This window comes from Rutidosis leptorrhynchoides, chromosome 3 (genome assembly GCF_046630445.1).
Source record: "Rutidosis leptorrhynchoides isolate AG116_Rl617_1_P2 chromosome 3, CSIRO_AGI_Rlap_v1, whole genome shotgun sequence".
NCBI lineage: Eukaryota > Viridiplantae > Streptophyta > Magnoliopsida > Asterales > Asteraceae > Rutidosis > Rutidosis leptorrhynchoides.
In genome coordinates this window covers 291046354-291065678 of record NC_092335.1, presented here as the reverse complement: position 1 = coordinate 291065678, position 19325 = coordinate 291046354, and the positions used below count along the sequence as shown (strand labels likewise).

General features: G+C 35.1%; 1 protein-coding gene across 1 annotated transcript; it reads right to left on the bottom strand.

Annotated features, from left to right (window-relative positions):
• Positions 1-4256: 4256 nt before the first annotated feature.
• Positions 4257-5367, bottom strand: LOC139901022 (uncharacterized). The gene is made up of 3 exons (XM_071883764.1): positions 5066-5367; positions 4765-4903; positions 4257-4676 (listed from the first exon to the last, which is right to left on the bottom strand). Exons 1-3 carry the CDS (start codon positions 5365-5367, stop codon positions 4257-4259), a joined length of 861 nt encoding a protein of 286 aa, XP_071739865.1.
• Positions 5368-19325: the final 13958 nt, after the last annotated feature.

Here is a 19325-nt window from a genome sequence, read left to right as displayed (position 1 = left end):
TCTTTATTAAGTCTGGTAATCTAAGAATTAGGGAACAGACACCCTAATTGACGCGAATCCTAAAGATAGATCTATTGGGCCTAACAAACCCCATCCAAAGTACCGGATGCTTTAGTACTTCGAAATTTATATCATATCCGAAGGGTGCCCCGGAATGATGGGGATATTCTTAAATATGCATCTTGTTAATGTCGGTTACCAGGTGTTCACCATATGAATGATTTTTATCTCTATTTATGGGATGTGTATTGAAATATGAAATCTTGTGGTCTATTATTATGATTTGATAATATATAGGTTAATCCTATAACTCACCAATATTTTTGTTGACGTTTTAAGCATGTTTATTCTTAGGTGATTATTAAGAGCTTCCGCTGTCGCATACTTAAATAAGGACGAGATTTGGAGTCCATGCTTGTATGATATTGTGTAAAAACTGCATTCAAGAAACTTATTTCGTTGTAACATATTTGTATTGTAAACCATTATGTAATGGTCGCGTGTGTAATGGTCGCGTGTCGCATACTTAAACAGGATATTTTAGATTATCATTATTTGATAATCTACGTAAAGCTTTTTAAACCTTTATTGATGAAATAAAGGTTATGGTTTGTTTTAAAATGAATGCAGTCTTTAAAAAACGTCTCATATAGAGGTCAAAACCTCGCAACGAAATCAATTAATATGGAACGTTTTTAATCAATAAGAACGGGACATTTCAAATAATATCGGTGATTTAGGGATATGAGAGGTGGCGATGGTGTTAGTTATCAACAAGATTAGAGAGAGAGGAGAATGGCGAGATCGTTGTGGTGTTTGAGTTGCAATTTGGGTCTGACCGAAATACTAATAGATGATAAAAGTTTGATGGTGATATTAGGTGATGAATAATTGGTTCTCGGTTCTATTTTGAAAGTGAAAAGGAAGGAGAGATTGATAAAGGTGAACATGGTTGTTTTCTTGGGTTATATCGACATAAAACAAGAAGCTGGTGAAGAAGTATGTAAATATATCCATACATAAATATGTTGTAAGTATTAGTAATATATATATATATATATATATATATATATATATATATATATATATATATATATATATATATATATATATATATATATATATATATATATATATATATATATATATATATATATTTACAAATCTGTGATGTAGGTGTAGCTGTGTTGATTTAGAGAAAGAAACAGGAAAGAGAACATAAGGGTTTTTAGTGATGAAGTATAAAGATGACCGAGAGTTGAATGAATCATTTCTTATCACACAAGCTTAATCAAATCAAAAGATAAATCGTACTCTCGACAAAGAGATACCATCCAGGAAGAAAAAAACAAAATGGAAAGGAGATAGTGAAGTGTAACAAATTCGTACGATTGCTATTGATCAAGTTGTTTGCATGGAGAAATTTGTGTCATCGGGTACAATTCTACAGACAGGAAGTACAGAAGAATAAACTCAATCAGATAAAGAAAGATCGGCACCCAATCGATTTTGGCTTGTTTTGAATTTTAATTTCAATAATTAACATAAGTAATTGCAAATCAAATACAGTTTGATTATGATTTATAACTGATTTAGATTCTTATAAATTAAAATGCGTATTTCACTCTATATTTATTTAAGCATTAATCTGTATATATATATTTGACCGTATGTGTATTTATAACAGTATTTTATATATGTACATATTTATATGTCTTATTTATATATTTGTATTTAAATATCAAATTCTTTATTTTTATAATTAACTAGTATAATTATATTAATATTATTAATAATACAAATAATAATTTTATTAGTAATATTAGTATTATTGATAAAGAGTTTAATAATAAATAATAATATGATAATATTAATATTAACCATAATGATAGTTTTTAATAAATTTAATTATTAATAACAACAATGATAATAAAAATGATAATAATAGTCTTATAAATGATATTGATAATAATATTAGTTATAATACTAATATTAATATTATTAATGATATTAATAATATAATAAATTATACATATTAAATTTTATAAATATATTTTATGTTAGACTCAATACTATAAATAATTAATATTAATATTAACAAAAATAATCATGAAAGAAATGATAAAAATTTTAATAGAACTACTACAATACATTTTATTAATTATTTCATATTTATAAGCTATTATATATATTGAATTTTTAATATCTATTAATTACAATATATATATATATATAACATTATTTATGTATAGAATATATATATATATATATATATATATATATATATATATATATATATATATATATATATATATATATATATATATATATATATATATATATATATACACATATATATTTACACACAATTGTTCGTGAGTCGTCGGGCATGGTCAAAGGGTAATTGATTACATGAATATAAATTTCAAAGTTTTCGAGACTCAACATTACAGTCTTTGCTTATCGTGTCGGAAACATATAAAGATTAAAGTTTAAATTTGGTCAGAAATTCCCGGGTCATCACACAAGCTCCACCAAACGACCATACCAAACGCCACCACTATCGCAGAGTAAAAAGCCAAAACAACACAACACCACCCTTTATGATAATCCGATCGTATCGGATTATGAAGGGGATCAGCAAATGGGTAAGTTATGAGCATTATTTCATAATTACAACATTCGAGGTGTTTATCTTTCTCCGGTTATTAATTAAATTTTTTTAAAAAAAATTGCCTTGTTTTGCAGGCGGTTCAGCTTTTGACCAAGTGTTTCCCAGCCCGAACACTGTTGACCAAATAACCGAGTTGTTCCAAACTCCACCTGACTCTTACGGGTAAGAGTTGACGGTTTAGTGGGATACACTTATGCTTCTTCTTCTGCGGCACTAGATCAACGCCAACAGATGAAGATAACAATTCCAAGCGAGCTTCGCCGCTAATTCTCGAAGCTCTCTGAGCTTAACGCACATAACAGCTTTGTGCAAAAATTTTATATGTCATTCAATTCTACTTATGACATGATTTTCTGCCAAGAACAGTTCTTCAACATTCTTGAGGCTCAAGTATCTTACCGAGAAGGCCAAAGCTGTAGACAACGAAAAGCGCTGTGTTGACCTTTCTTATGAGCTTACCGCAGCAAAAACCGCCGTCGACGATTTGAAACAACTAGTTTCCACTGCCGCTGAAAAAGAAAACAACCTTCAAACGTCTGTTAAATCTCTAACAGAGGAGGTTGCAAAGCTGACCGCAGAGCGAGACAACGCTTTAACTGCTAAAGCTGATGCGGAGCTTGAGATTACAAAACTTCGCCAACATTTACTAGAGTTTGCGAGAAAAATTCTCAATTCGCAACCTGTTTCTACTCAATTTTCCACTTATGCGGCTGTGCTACAACTGGGCGAAAGAGTAGAATTCATGGATCAAATCGCTGCCCATTGCTCCCTACCAGAGCCACTACCATCTGCAATAGACGACTGCTTATGTTCTTTAGCAGATGCTCGAGATGCATTTGCTACTACAAAAGAGAACATAGCAGATATTCCAATTCCAAAAATTACTGCGATAAGCGAGCAGGATGATACTACTATAGATGACATCATCGCGCTTGATTTATCTAAGTAATAATTGTATTGTAAAAATTAGCACGCAGCTATCTCTCCGTTGTTATTAATAAAATTTTCGTATTTTCGCATATATTTGAAAGTACTTTTATTTATATAGCGCTTTCATTAGTAATATTCATAACACGGACTTGTCCTTTGCAATTTCCAACTTTTATTATCGTGCACATAATAAGTATGTACTTTTGCGAAACAATCTGTATGCGTGTATATTTGTACGTTATGAATCTTCTAAGTCTGCCAAAGCGATCCTTAGGTAATCAATTAGCATTGTGAAGCATCTAAGTATGGCAAAATCAAATACTTAGGTTTTTAAGTTCCTTTCGCAATAATTATTTTCTGCGTAAGTGGGCAATTTCATCACTTCACCACTTTAACTTTTCGAAACATACCAGCAATATGAAACAAAAAATTATAGAATATTTCATAAACGTTGAGTATTTCGCAAACAAATGTTTCGCATATTCTTACAAGTGTTTCTTTTTATACTCTTACAAGTGCGATCAAGACTTGCAAAAATTAACAATGAAAACACATAGAAAAAATATCAAGTATAGGCCTCGCATTTCACTTTGCTCGTTGAATAGATATGCATATTGATCAACTCATTATTTTCGCAAAGCTATGCATAATATCACTTTAATAAAGTAGCATGCCACACATTAGGGAGAGTTCGCCCCTCTACATCTGCAAGCTTATATGACCCTGCTGCATTGATTGCAACAACTTGATAAGGACCCTCCCAATTAGGTCCTAACTTACCAAGTTTTTCTGCTATACTTGCATCATTGTTCCGCAGTACCCATTCACCTACGTCAAAAGACAAAGCACGTACTCTTTTGTTGTAATACTTGGCGATTTGTTGTTTATTATTTGCCTCTCTAATAGCAGCCATTAACTTTCGCTCTTCTATGAAATTTAAATTTTCGCCCAATGCATCATCGTTTGCTTCTTCATTAAAGTTAGCGTCTCTATGCATTGGCACAAGAATTTCAGCGGGTATTACTGCCTCAGAGCCATATACTAAACCAAAGGGTGTTTCCCCGGTGCTTTTCTTGGAAGTAGTGCGATGTGCCCACAACACATTGGGCAATTCATCCACCCAACCAGTTCGCTTTTCGCATAACGTCGCGGTTGGTTACTTCACACAAGCCATTAGCCTGTGGATGTGCCACTGATGTAAACTTTTGGACTATATTTAAATTAGTGCACCATGTTTTAAAAGGATCTTTTGCTATTTGGGCACCATTATCGCTAACCAATTCTCGCGGAATACCAAATCTGCAAACAATATATTCTCATACAAAATTACGCATTTGCACTCCAGTGATAGTGCGAACCGCCTTAGCTTCAACCCATTTTGTAAAATAGTCAATTGCTACAATTAGGAATTTGACATTGCCGGGGCCTGCGAGAAATGGTCCTACAATGTCAATAGCCTACTTGTGAAATGGCCATGGCGAATTAACAGGGATCATATCATGCCTTGGCATCCGATTCTGTGAAGCATGCCTTTGAAAACTTTTGCAACGCTTAACAATCTTTGCAACATCACGGTATAAGGATGGCAAAAAATAACCCATCCACATAATTTTTGCCGTAATAGTTTTATAGCCTGAATGCAATGCGCAAGAATCGTTATGCACTTCATCAATTATCATTTCTGCTTCAATTGGGCCAACACACCGCATCATTGGACCGCAATATGACTTACGATACAAAATGTCATTTTGAATAATGTACATTGGTGCTCACTCTCTAACTAAACGAGCTTCGCGCTTATCACTTGGCAAAACATCATTGCGGATATATTGCAAAATTGGTTCCATCCAATTTGGCTGTTCTTCTACAACGGACGCCACCATTAAATCGTTATCTATTGATTTGCTTGGCAACTCCTCGACCCAAACTTGTTTTTGAAAGTACGAAAACGTTAAAGCGGCCAACTTACTCAAAGCATCTGCCTTCTTATTGTGACTCCTTGGCACTTGTGCAAGTTCAAAATGCTCAAACCGCACAGCTAATTCTTTCAACAACTGCAAATATTTTTGCATTGAGGAATCATGTGCTTCAAAAGAGCCATTAAACTGATTTGCCACTAACTGCGAATATGTAAATGCTCGCAACTTGGTGATATGCATTTTACGCGCAATATTTAAACCAGCAAGCAATGCTTCATATTCCGCTTCATTGTTTGTTACATCAAAATTGAAACGTAATGCGTATGTATGCTCCTCACCACTTGGGCTTGCTAACACTAAACACGCACCAGCGCCTTCTACACGTGAGGCTCCATCAGTAAATAAATCCCATGTTTCGCCAATCATTGGCTTTAATTCTGTTCGCTCATTAATTATCTCCAACTCCCCAGTTATTTTGGCGAGATATTCTGTCAAAACGTTGCCCTTTACACCATTGCACGAAAGGTAAGAAATCTGATAAGCACCTAACTCTACTGCCCACAATGAGAGCCTACCAGATATCTCTGGTTTTGTTAAGACTTGTTTGACCGGCATGTTAGTTAGCACATGAACTGGATGCCCTTGAAAATACCTTCTTAACCTTCGCGATGTTAATATGAGCGCTTATACAAATTTTTTAATGGGCGCATAGTTTATTTCGCTTCCTGTAAGAGCTTTACTAACAAAATACACAGGTTTTTGTATTTTATCCCTTGCCGCAACTAAAACTGAGCCAAAAGCTTCATTTGCTACCGATATATAAAGGTAAAGAGTTTCGCCACCAATTGGCGCTGTTAACGTAGGCAAAGTTTTCAACAACTTCTTTATTTCCTGAAATGCGGTTTCAGCCTCGCTTGTCCAAACAAAACTTTTTTGTTTTAAGCAACCTTTTAAAGTTTTGAAAAATGGTAATTGTCTTTCAGCGGCTTTTGACAAAAAACGCGTTAATGTGGCTAATTTTCCCGTCAAACTTTGCACTTCTTTGACCGTCTTAGGCGCAGTCATATTTTCAATAGCCGCAATTTTCTTTGGATTAGCTTGAATACCTTGCTCAGTAACAATATATCCCAAAAACTTCCCTTCGGTTTCACCAAAAGTACACTTTAGCGGATTAAGCTTCATGTTTATTTTGCGCAATGTATCAAACATTTCTCGCATATCAGCAATAATACGCTCTTGCGTTGTGCTTTTAATTACCAAATCATCCACATAAGCCTCGAGATTACGCCCAATTTGGTTTTCAAACGCAGTGTCAATTAAGCGCTGATATGTCGCACCCGCATTGATTAAACCAAAAGGCATCATTATGTAAGAAAATATGCATTTGCCTGTATGGAAAGCGGTTTTATCTGCGTCTTCCCTAGCCATTAGGATTTGATGATATCCCCTCGCCGCATCCAAAAAACATTTATATGGAAAAGCATGCAATGATTCCACTTTCAAATCAATTTCTGGAAGTGGATAATTATCCTTCGGGCACACTGAAATCAATGCACATTCGCCACGAGCCATCGGGCTTTTTCACCAAAACTGGATTTGTAATCCATGATTGATACTGAACTTCGAGTAAGATTCCAACTGCCACCAATTTCGTTACTTCTTCGCATAGCCATTGATCAATCCATAATTAGCGATGTTACTTAATTACAGATTGAGTGCAATAAGATTGTAATGGAGGATGGAATGTTTGATGATTATTTTGGGCCCCGATGATCGTCTTTCACTTTAACTATCAAGTGATCAACCACCCCGACCCGGTCTTGATTGTTAATTAGCTTAATTCACCTTTGCGCGGTGTAAAAATACCTTGGGCAAGATCACAAGTGGAAATTACAAAGGCTTAGGCAAAATGGCAGAGAATCAATAACCCATAAATGAGAGGCCAAGCTCCCTATTTATAGGAATCAAAATATCCGCGATCTGCGAGTTACTTAACTATCTGCGGAAACTCAGCGGATTAAACCGCGGTCTTGCATTAATGCGAAAACATAACCGCTGTACTTATTTTCAGCGAATATTGTATAGCTTTGCCTTATAATTCGCGTAGTTCTGCCTTTGGCTTTTAGTGAAATGACCCGTCCTAATCCATCCGTACGAAGTCCGTATCGATTATAAACGATTCACAATAGTTGATTACATCGCGAGGTACTTGACCTCTATATGATACATTTTACAAACATTGCATTCGTTTTTGAAAAGACAACATTTCATTACATCGAAAGTTGACGGCATGCATACCATTTCATAATATATCTAACTATAATTGACTTAATATTAATCTTGATGAACTCAACGACTCGAATGCAATGTCTAATGAAATATGTCATGAATGACTCCAAATAATATCCCTAAAATGAGCAAATGCACAGTGGAAGATTTCTTTCGTACCTGAGAATAAACATGCTTTCAAGTGTCAACCAAAAGGTTGGTGAGTTCATTAGTTTAACATAAATAATCATTTCATAATTTTAATAGACCACAAGATTTCATATTTCCATTTCTCATAAACATACGTCCCATGCATAGAGACAAAAATATCATTCATATAGATTGAACACCTGGTAACCGACATTCACAATATGCATATAAGAATATCCTCATCATTCAGGGATCCTCCTTTGGACATGATATAAATTTCGAAGTACTAAAATATCCGGTACTTGGGATGGGGCTTGTTGGGCCCAATAGGTCTATCTTTAGGATTCGCGTCAATTAGTAGATCAGTTTACTAATTCTTAGGCTACCAAGCAAAAGGGGCGTATTCGGATTCGATCATTCACCCATATTATGTAGTTTCAATTACTTATGTCTATTTCGTAAAACATTTATAAAAATTGCGCATGTATTCTCAGCCCAAAAATATAAAGGGTAAAAAGGCAAATGAAACTCACCTAATGTATTTTGTAGTAAAAATACATATGACTATATTTGAACAATGCAGGATTGGCCTTGGATTCACGAACCTATATCATTCATATATTTATTAAAACATATACTTGTAATCGAACAAGTTTAGATATTATTATTAATTGTTATTTCAGTAACTTGTATGTTTCATTGGTAATTATATTAAATATATTTATTTTATATACATTAGATAAGTAATTAGTATTTATTGTGAAAATATGAATGTTGTTATGCTATATGTTTTAAATATATTCTTATGTAGCTATTTATTTGGTAAAATAATATCAATGATAATAAATAAAAATTTATATCTTTTTATGATAATAATAATACTAAAAGTAATTAGATTTAGAAATGATACTGCTGTTAATAGTTTTGATAATAATACTAGTAATAAAAGTAATGTTAGTAATAATAATAATTTTAATGGAAAGATAATAATGATAATAATATTGATTATACTAATAATTTTATTTCTAATATTGGTAATAATAGTAATTACTTATTAACAATCAATAATAAATAATAATAACAATTCTAATACTTGTAATAACTAATAATAATAGTAATAATATCAACAACAATCATAATAATAATAACAACAACAATAATAATAATTATGACAATAATAATAATAATAATAATAATAATAATAATAATAATAATAATAATAATAATAATAATAATAATAATAATAATAATAATAATAATAATAATAATAATAATAATAATAATAATAATAATAAAATCAAATAAGAGTGTATACCCTCTAAGAAGCTTTTCTAAAAAAAAATGCTCCAGGCGAGACTTGAACCCAACACCTCTCGCTCAACAGACACGCGCCCAACCACTGTTTCGATAGTTCGTTTCTGAATTAACCCGCACGATTATATACTTAATATGTATGAATCTGTTATCCCTTAACCATCATCAACATCATCTTTTATCGTATCATTATCAACTCACACTCGTGAGTTCATCCTCACACATCATCATAATCTAGACTTTTGGCCCAACAACATTTACTCCAAGCCCCATTTGCACAAACCCAACACTTGTAAATAAATTCATTAACTAGATGTGGGTTTGTCTCGGCCCAATTATCTAATCATGGCCCAACAGAAAATTTAATGTTGGATCTCGGCCTAGTTATAGAAAAAAAAATTAAAACGTAGCAGGCTGGATTCGAACTCAAGACCACTAGCTTATACCCTAACACCTTAACCATTCATCCGGTTTTCTTTTTCTGATTATATTACGAAATCAATTATACTAATCCCTCTTTCCTGTTTCCCTTCTTCTTCCTCAATACCAACGTCCAAAACCCAATTCTTCTCATAGCAACAAATACTTGTTTCCAATATACGACTTGTAATTTGAAACAGAAATATACCTCTGTAATATCTGATTCAATCAGATAAACAGAAAAGAAAAAACAAATAGGCAGCAGCAGAAAAAAACGGCTCACGATGGATATGAAGAACTCAAACACCAATTTCGATTTTTAGCTCGTTTTAGAAAAATATTACAACATGAAATAGGTTGTAAATCACTTATAGAAACTTTCCCAAACATCAATTTAACTAGAAACATTAAAACAAAATCGAATTTTAACGAAGAATAAACAGTTGACTTTTATTTTAATAACTTTGACTCTCGAATTCAAGCTCGATACAACGAATTGATACTTGAGATTTTGAAGAAAGTTAGAGTAATACATTCCTAACAACTTTGTATTTTTACATTTTGGATTATGATTCGAATTTGAGTTTTGAACAAAAAGATGAACCTTCGGTGTAAAAATGGGTTTTTCTTTTTAAATTTGGAAGTGCACTCACATAATTATGATGAACGATTGATGTAGGTCTGTGAATGATTGTTGTGGGAAATAAGTGACATTGAATTAATTTTTGTAGGGTTTAATGGTTCGACATATTGATCAACAGCAGACAAAAAAAAATTAGATAAATAATAAAATATAAAAAGCTTGGTTCTATCTGTAACAGAATTTGGAGTATTGCGAAAAGGAATCAACGACTTTAAGCAATGACTTTAAGCAAAGTGAAAGGGATAGATTTCGTACAATTTAAAGATTTTAATGTCACTAGATAATTAGTCGTGATATAGCATATTTTAATCCTATATATTTGCTATAATAAATAAATAAGTATATTAATAATAATATTAACACTAATAATAATTTTATAAATAATAATAAAATTAATAATAATGATAATAATATCATTAATTCTAATAATAGTAGTAGATATATTAATAATAATAATGTTACTAATGATAATTTTAATAAGTTTAATAATAATAATCATAATAAAAATGATAACAATAATTTTATTAATAATGCTAATAATATCACTACTTATAATAACATTAATATTATTAATGATAACAATAATGTTAATAATAATAATACTAATAATATAACAACTTATGCATATCAAATTTCATGTATATATATATATGTATATAGTTTCATAATAATAATACTTTCTAATCTTGTAAATTAATTTACATATTTATTTTCTTGATGTTTCATCTATATTTTATTATATTTAATTATTATATCCTTACATTTGTATATATAAATATATATGTATATTTAAAATTAATCGTTCGTGAATCGTCGGGAATAGTCAAAAGGGCAAATGCATTCATGTAAACTCTTCCAAAGTTTTCGAGACTTGACATTACAGACTTTGCTTATCGTATCGAAATCATATAAAGATTAAGTTTAAATTTAGTCGGAAATTCCCGGGTCGTCACATTTAGCAAATAAAATATACATATACAATGCCATGTATATGATCAAGTCCCCCCAGTTTATTATGATGCATTTTCGCGAAGCTAATGCATCATGATAAACTTTAAAAATAACGAAATGCTTCTTAAAATAGTTCGCAAACAATACTTTAATATTTCTTACCGCCCATTTATTATCGTTGTTTTAATTAAGCTCAATGCGTAATTACAACGGTAACTTTCGCCAATCTATTAAATCAACACGCTGTAACGGCTAGAAAATTACCGTTTACACGTTGCGGTAGTATCAGCCATTTAAATGCAATGATTATCTTTTTAACTTGCTCGCCCTAATCCCGATTATAAATAACACAATAATCCGCATAAAAACTTTACTCTTTCTCTTTCAATTTCATCTGCAATCAAATTCGTCGAATCACAATCGTACCGTGCAATTAACAATTCCAACCTTTAATTCCTTCAATTTTATCATCCAATTTATTTTCCTTATTGCAAATGGTGTCGTCTTCTTCTATGCATACTCCCGGAGGTTATGTTTCCTATATGACGGAAACAAAACTTCAAACCCTGCAAGAATGGTATCCGCCACTTGCCTAATTTATTCCTACCGCGCCTGCGGCAGAATAGCGAGCCGATACTCCCCCTAAAGGGATGATTTCTGTTTACAAGGCTGCCATTTCTCAAGGCAACCTTCGATTTCCACTTACCCGCTTTTTCCGCAGTGTTTACGAATACAATAATATCGCTATGGCACAGTTGCATCCTAACGCAATTAACAAAATTGTGCTGTTCGAGATGTACTGCAATGCCACCGGCCAACTACTACTGCTGAACGTTTTTCGTATGTGCAATAGCCTAGTGCTATATGATGTTGGGTGGTTTTCTTTCCGCAGTAAACTTGGCATAATGACTTCACCCAAGGACTCAATAGGCAATTGGCGCAGTTCGTTCTTTTACATCAACGACACCGCCTATTTGGACAGTGCTATTCCTAAAGCTTGGTGTACAGAGCTTAACCCCGAGCTCAATGAGAGGCCTGTACTCGATGATCTTGAGAATGACACTCTCAAGACACTAAAAAACGCAGGCATATTTCTACGACCTTACTCGAATGTACCACTGTACATTGGCAGAGTGTCAATTCAATGGCCGTGGAGCGACCATGATGCGCTTTTGGTTTACCAATCAAAAAATGTTATGCCGCTGAAATTTATCGCAGTATATTAACATAATAAACTTACATTTTTCGCAATATTTTCGCTTTGCATAACACTATGCACTTTAATTTTTACAGTGGTTGCACTTAACCTTATCACGAGGTCCGCTGATATAAGCAAGATTAGCCCTGCCCGTCGCCTAAAGAATGGCGACGGCGACATTATTCTTATTGATGAACCGATCATCAATACATGTTATATTGCTGGAGGCAAGGACCGCAGCAAGCGTAAGGTTGCGGAAACTACTTCCACTCCACGCAAGAAACGTCTGCGCTCTCATTCTGAACAAGAAGCAAGTAAGCAAATGCTATTTCACAGTATTTATTTTATTACGCATTGTTTGTTTTAGCATAAACTTGCTATATTTACTTATATGTTTATAGCTATTCTTCCAGGGTCATCCGCTGAAGCTACACCGCTTTACAACATTAGAGGGAGAATCCCTACAAATGTTCTTAATGAACCCAGAAATGAAGATTTATCTCTTCCATCTGACGCAGAAACGTCCAACCAGGAAGAGGAAGGAGAAGCCGATGCGGAAGAAACTGCCGCAGCAAATCGGGCCTTTAAACTATACCAAAGGCTTTATAAATTTGTTCCTGAAGAAACAAGGGAGCAATATCGCAAATTGTCTTATCCCGAGGCTGCCAGACAACGACTACATAATTGCTACAATGCAATTTATCTGACAGTCGACAGCATGGAGCGCTTCACCGAGATGTCAGATGAGTATGATAAAGCAGTGAAGGCTGCCAATGCACAAGAGAGAAGGGCGCGAAAGGCTGAGACGCGTCTTGAAAAGGTGATGGAAGAGAACGCCAAACTTAAAAGAAGGGCAGAAGTAGCGGAACATGAGTTCGCACAGCTAGTCAAGTATCTCCCATCATTCACGGATAAAGTGATGGACTCCGAGCCAGTCACTGAAAAATTTCAAACATATGCTCAAGCAGCAAAGCTTGCCACTCGCTGCGAGTGGTATGATTTATTATGCAAACTTGGCGATCTTTCGCAACCTCTTCCTTCTGACATGGCGAAAGAAATATGCTCTACCGATGATGCTCGCGAAATACTCGAGAGGGCGAATAAGGAGGTTGAGAAGATTAGCATACCTGTTCTTGAGGAGCTCAGTCAGCGGGAAGGCGTTTCATTTGTAGATATTAAAGCATTAGAACTTTAGTTTTGCCGTAACTAATTTGTTTTTGAATGTATTTTCGCAATTACAAATTGCGTTTGTTGTAAGAATCCACATTGCGTACGCGCTTAATATTAATCACTTTTTTCACAGTTCGCAGTTGCAACTTCTTTTATTTATATAGCTCTTTATTATCAATATTCATAACACGGACTTGTCCTTTGCAATTTCAAACTTTTATTATTGTGCACATAATAAATGTGTACTTTTGCGAAACAATCTGTATGCGTATATACTTATATGTTATCAATCTTCTAAGTCCGCCATAACGATCCTTAGGCAAATTTAGCATTGCGAAGCATCTAAGTATTGCAAGATCAAATACTTAGGAAGTGTTATCCTTTCGCAATTATTTTCAAATTAACACAAGTGGGCAATTTCATCACTTTGTTTTTAACAGATTATGTCACAATGTATTCTTGCACTATTATAACATTTAAGTAGGCTACGCTTAGCGAAAATCATGCCACCTTACTTAAAATATCCGCAGAACAAACATTAACTTAGTGTTGTAAAAGACAAATAATTGCATTCTGCGAAATAAGCACTACGCGTGGCCACACGCAGTGTTTTCGCTTTGTAAAGAAACAATTACTAACACTGAAATTAACTTTGCTTTATTCATTATTATTTTGCATTCGAAACATAAACACAATTATCAAATTCGCATCTTAATATCATGCATTTATGAATTTTGCCTTAGCATTTTATTACAACTTTTTAAATTTTTGCACTATTCAGGATTAACTGATCGTCCTTCAATACCCAAATTCGCATTTGCCATAATCATAGCGCAGAATGGCTCCACTTCCGCAAAAATCAGCGTGCCAATGCCCTTGTTGGCAGAAAATTTTAGCATACCATGTATGGTAGATGGTGTAGCGCCAAATATGCGCAAAAGCTGTGCGCCCAAGTATCATATTGAATCGCGATTAATTTCGCATTATGTACAGATTCAATAAAGCTTGGCACTTTAGCAACTCATCGTTGTCATCAACTAACTCCATCTGTAATTCCAACTGACCAACGGGCCAGGATGACTCTCCTGAGAACCCGGCAAGTGAAACCGCAGTAGGTTTCATCAAAGCTAGAATGTTCGCGGGCAACTTGCTAAAGCATTGTTCGTACATAACATCGACACTACTACCAGTGTCCACATGTACCTTCATTATCATTACTCTAGTATTTGCAATGCGACATGAAACCACTACAGGCTTATCATCATCCGCGGTCAAACTTGCAGGAGGAAACGCGATAGAAGGACATTTCCAACTGACAATCTGTTCTGAAATTTGCATTATCGATGTTAACACCTATTTCCTTATGAGGTAAGGCTTAGTATGTCAACAAGAGACCAGAAGTGATCTAGCTTTTAGGAGGGCGGAGTGTTGCCGATTGATTTTTACCCTCGGGAAATAATCCCTGCAGACCCGGTACACAATTGTAAGAACTTGTGGGGTGGCTTAATCAATCTGTCATCCGCAGAGCGTATAAGTGCTAGCCGGATGACTTCTAGTGAGAGAAAGTAGAGAGAGAAAGAGAGAGGTGAATTCTCAGCTCTCAAAGTTGTCAGAATGTCTGAACTGTGTAAAATGACGACCCAAGGGGTCTATTTATAGTGTTAGATCCACCAGATTGCTCGGGAACACGTGTCAGATGATGATACGTTCTGTTATTCGTGGTCCGAAATTTATGCTGAAAGTGCCGTTCTCCGGCGTGGGCTTACAAGCTAGGCGGCCTTCAAGGCTTACGCATGACGGAGCAGCCTGTACAGCGGAGAACCCTGGATGGACAATCTCCACAAAACTGTTATTTCCAGCCTTCCTGATGCTATTTTTATGCAACTATTATGCCTTTTATATGTGTATACGATAGGATACACCATTAAATCCCCCCAGTTTAAGGACTTAAGCATTTGAAAAATGATTAAGTTGTTAAACTTTTGATAACGCATGCCAAACTAGCCTGTTCATTGCCCACTTGCATCGGGGAAAACATTTTAGGCATTAAATGCAGACGAATTTTACTGACACTGTTATGATTAATTTTTTACGGCTAAGATCATCCACGCGCCTCCAGTTGTAAAAAGTGTTATCCTGCACCCTTCATTTAAACTCACCCATACACGTGTCCCAATCATGACCATAAAAATTGCACCGATGAACCCTTATAAAAACCATCATAACCCTGTTACCATCAATTTTTTACCTTTGCCAAGATCCAAAAAGCATATTTCTCCCAAATCTTCATCGCCTTCTTCAATCTTCAACTTTTTAAGATTTACCGTCTTCCAAGGTCAGTACACTTCATCTTACTGCTATTTTCTTCTTGTTGATATCTGTTACTGTATTATCATGGCTTCTTCATGGAGTACTGGCCAAGAACACACTAAGCCTTCTTCATCAAATACCGCTGACATTCCAGAAGTTAGCACGATGGCTTCATCATCGACTAGTGAATATTTAGATGGATTAAAGATTGCCTTTCGCCATCTCAATCAATACAACCCTATTCTTCCCACCATCGGACAAACTGCTGACAACTCTCCTGAGGGGAAAATTACTTTATACGCTTTACAAATTACCCACGGCAACCTCCGTGTTCCCCTTACTAACTTTCTTCTTTGCCTTCTTAGATATTACGGGGCCTGTCTTAGTCAGATACATCCCCATGGTCTTCAAAAAATCATCCTTTTTGAAATGTACTGCAATGCTATTAATATAAAGCCTCGCATTAATGTTTTTATCTCTTTGTTTAGAATCCGCACGATTAGCGATTGCTGGCTTACTATTGATAGTAAGAAAAATAATCATTTTGTTGGTCTAAATAGAGTTTCAAACTTGAAGGACTGGAAAAGTCCATTTTTCTTTGTTGATGAAACTGTTATTCCTGAAGAATACTCCGTTGTCTGGGAGTGGGGGGCTATTGATGCTGGCATAGGAAAGGGTGTTAAAATTTCTCCCGCAGAACAGCGGATAGTAAATAGCTTGAAAGGACTCCGTATTCCACCCAGATCATACGAAAGGTATGAGGGAATCCTTGTGCTGTGCAAAGTGAGCCAAGAATGGCCAAGCAATTCTGTGCCAGTACTTCGTGAGAAAAAACAGGGTAGGATGTGATATGATCATCCTATTATATATATAGATTTTTGTCTACTGTTTGTCATGTGTACTTATATTGCTATTAATATGTAATCTTTACAGGCAACTCCGTGATGCAGGTCCGCTCTGCTCTTTTATCCCCTGATCTTGATGATGATGTGGAGGTCACTGCTCGTGACAAAACTGTTGAAGAGCTTGAGGTGGAGAGAGTTGCAGCTGAAGCTAAAGCTACTGCTGATGCTGAAAAGGGGAAAGAAATTGCTGTGAGCAGCTCAGACAGTGAATCCGGGTCTGATCATACAGACACTAAGCGGACAACGGATGACACCACCACCGCCGATCAGCAAACATCGGCATCAATTGACATAACGGGTGAAACCAACCCTACTCCTCCTCCAATCCAAAAGACAAGAAAGAAGAGCATAGGCTCTAAAAGGGTGAAGAATACTGAGGAGGGCAAAAAGCAAAAATGTAGGAGAAGTATGTCCATTCTACTCTCTTTTGAAAATGCACATGTTTTTGCTTATAACTGTTATGTTTGTTCATAATACTAATTTGTTTTTGTTAGTAATTTTAGCAGAGTCGGATGATAGCTAAGGGAAGGCTACGGAGGGCGGTGACCGGAGGCTGGAGAGGAATCTTGAAAGTGAAGGAGAGAAGGGCCTGAAAATGCCTGACCCAAACTTTGCCCCCTTCGATGAATCTGAATTTCATGAAGATAGGCTTGAAGGAAACTCTGCTTATGATTCTCCTCTTCCTAATATCACTAATCCTGCTGTCACCTCCTCCAATGTTCAAGAGCCAACTCTTCCTGCTCATGTGAGGGCTTTGCAAGCCATCATTGCAAACCCCGCCACTAAAGATAAAGAATTTGCAACTCTTATTCAGGTATGAACGATAAGACCCTCTTCATATATATGCTTGTAATTTATTGATGTGAGCTGTTTAAAATAACTCATAAAATTTTATTGATGTACAGGGTTGTTTTATCCCTGAGCTGAAACCCCAATTCTCTGCTCTTCGTTCTCATCAACTCAGGGAATCAACTATGGCAGCTCATGTACTGCTAACCAACCACCTGGACACTGTGCTACAACTGCAGGAACATCAAGAGTCTATTCTTGCCTTTGCTCGTAAAGACATAGCTGAAAGTGCAAATGCTCGTAAAAGAGTTGCTGATGCTGAGCGTGCCTTAAATGATGCGCAGAAAATAATAAAGGCTAAAGAAGTTGAGTTAAAAAGTGCTCAAGATGTTGCTGCTGTTCTGCAAGGGGAAAAGGATGCTGAGCAGGTGAAAGTGGGGGAGCTGGAGAAACAGCTGAGTGCAGAGAGAGAGAAGTCTGCTGAGCTACTCCGGAGGGTGGAGAAAGGCGAGGGAAATTTTGCTGAACTTAAGAAAGGTGTGCCAGGTCTGATAGCTAAGGTGCTTAGATCCAGTCTTGTAGGGAATCCCTACAATGATTATGTTGATGCTGCCTGCGCCCATGCTATTGCTGATGTGACCGGCAAGCTGTTCAAACGCCTTGCTCCCAACCAAACTCCTTCTGCTGCCATTGCCAAACTTATGCCTCCTGGTACTCAAGAAAAAGTTGATGAGGCCAAGAACAAATTGATAAATCTGAAGATAAATGTTTATGATGAAGTATGCAGCAAAGAAGACTCTTCTGCTCAAGATGTGCTTGGCGTGCAGTTTAATTGATCTTTGTAAAAATTTCAAACAATGTTTTGTAATAAATTTCTTACTGACTTTAACATTATATATATATACTGACTTTATTGTGATGACTATGTGTGCTTATATGCTTGTTGCAAATATTTTTATGCTTAACGCTTTAAAACCAATCAATTATGCACCTGAGCATAAAATTTCTATACACAATTGTACAGTGTATAATTGGAGCAAATCATTTTGAAAAGTGCATAAGGTAACTCATATGTAAATGCCTTGCAGTATCAAGAATACGATGTCTGATTACGCCTTCCATCATAAAATTAATGAGGAAGAATTATGAAGTGTTTTAGAAGAATGATTATAAATCAATAAACTCTCCGTCTTACGCCATCCGTCATAAAGTATATGAGGAAGAATTGCTAATTATTTTGCCTTCATACATAAAATATATAACTTCGTTCTGTGAAGTAATTTTTTATAATGTTTGTCATGACAAGTATCTGAGTTTTGTATCATGCCTCGGTGCATTCTAGTAAAACTTAAATTTTTTCTAGCCGATCCCTTGTGCCTTTACTGGCCGGCACAAAAGCTTCCGCCATCGGAGGTATTTAACAATACGATCCTTCTGTGGGCAGGTTATAAATGTAATGTTTTACATTTGTCACGGGTAGCACTTTGTTTAAGAAAAATATAAAATTATTGTTCTGTACTGTGCAGTACATAAACGATTGATGACGACTTTTAGGTGGATCAAGCCTAATTAGCACGTCATGAATGTTTAATGTATGCAATTACTAATGTATGCACTGCAAAATAACCACAATGATTCACAGTAAGTTTGATAAACGCTGCTTCATCTTATAATTCGAAATGTG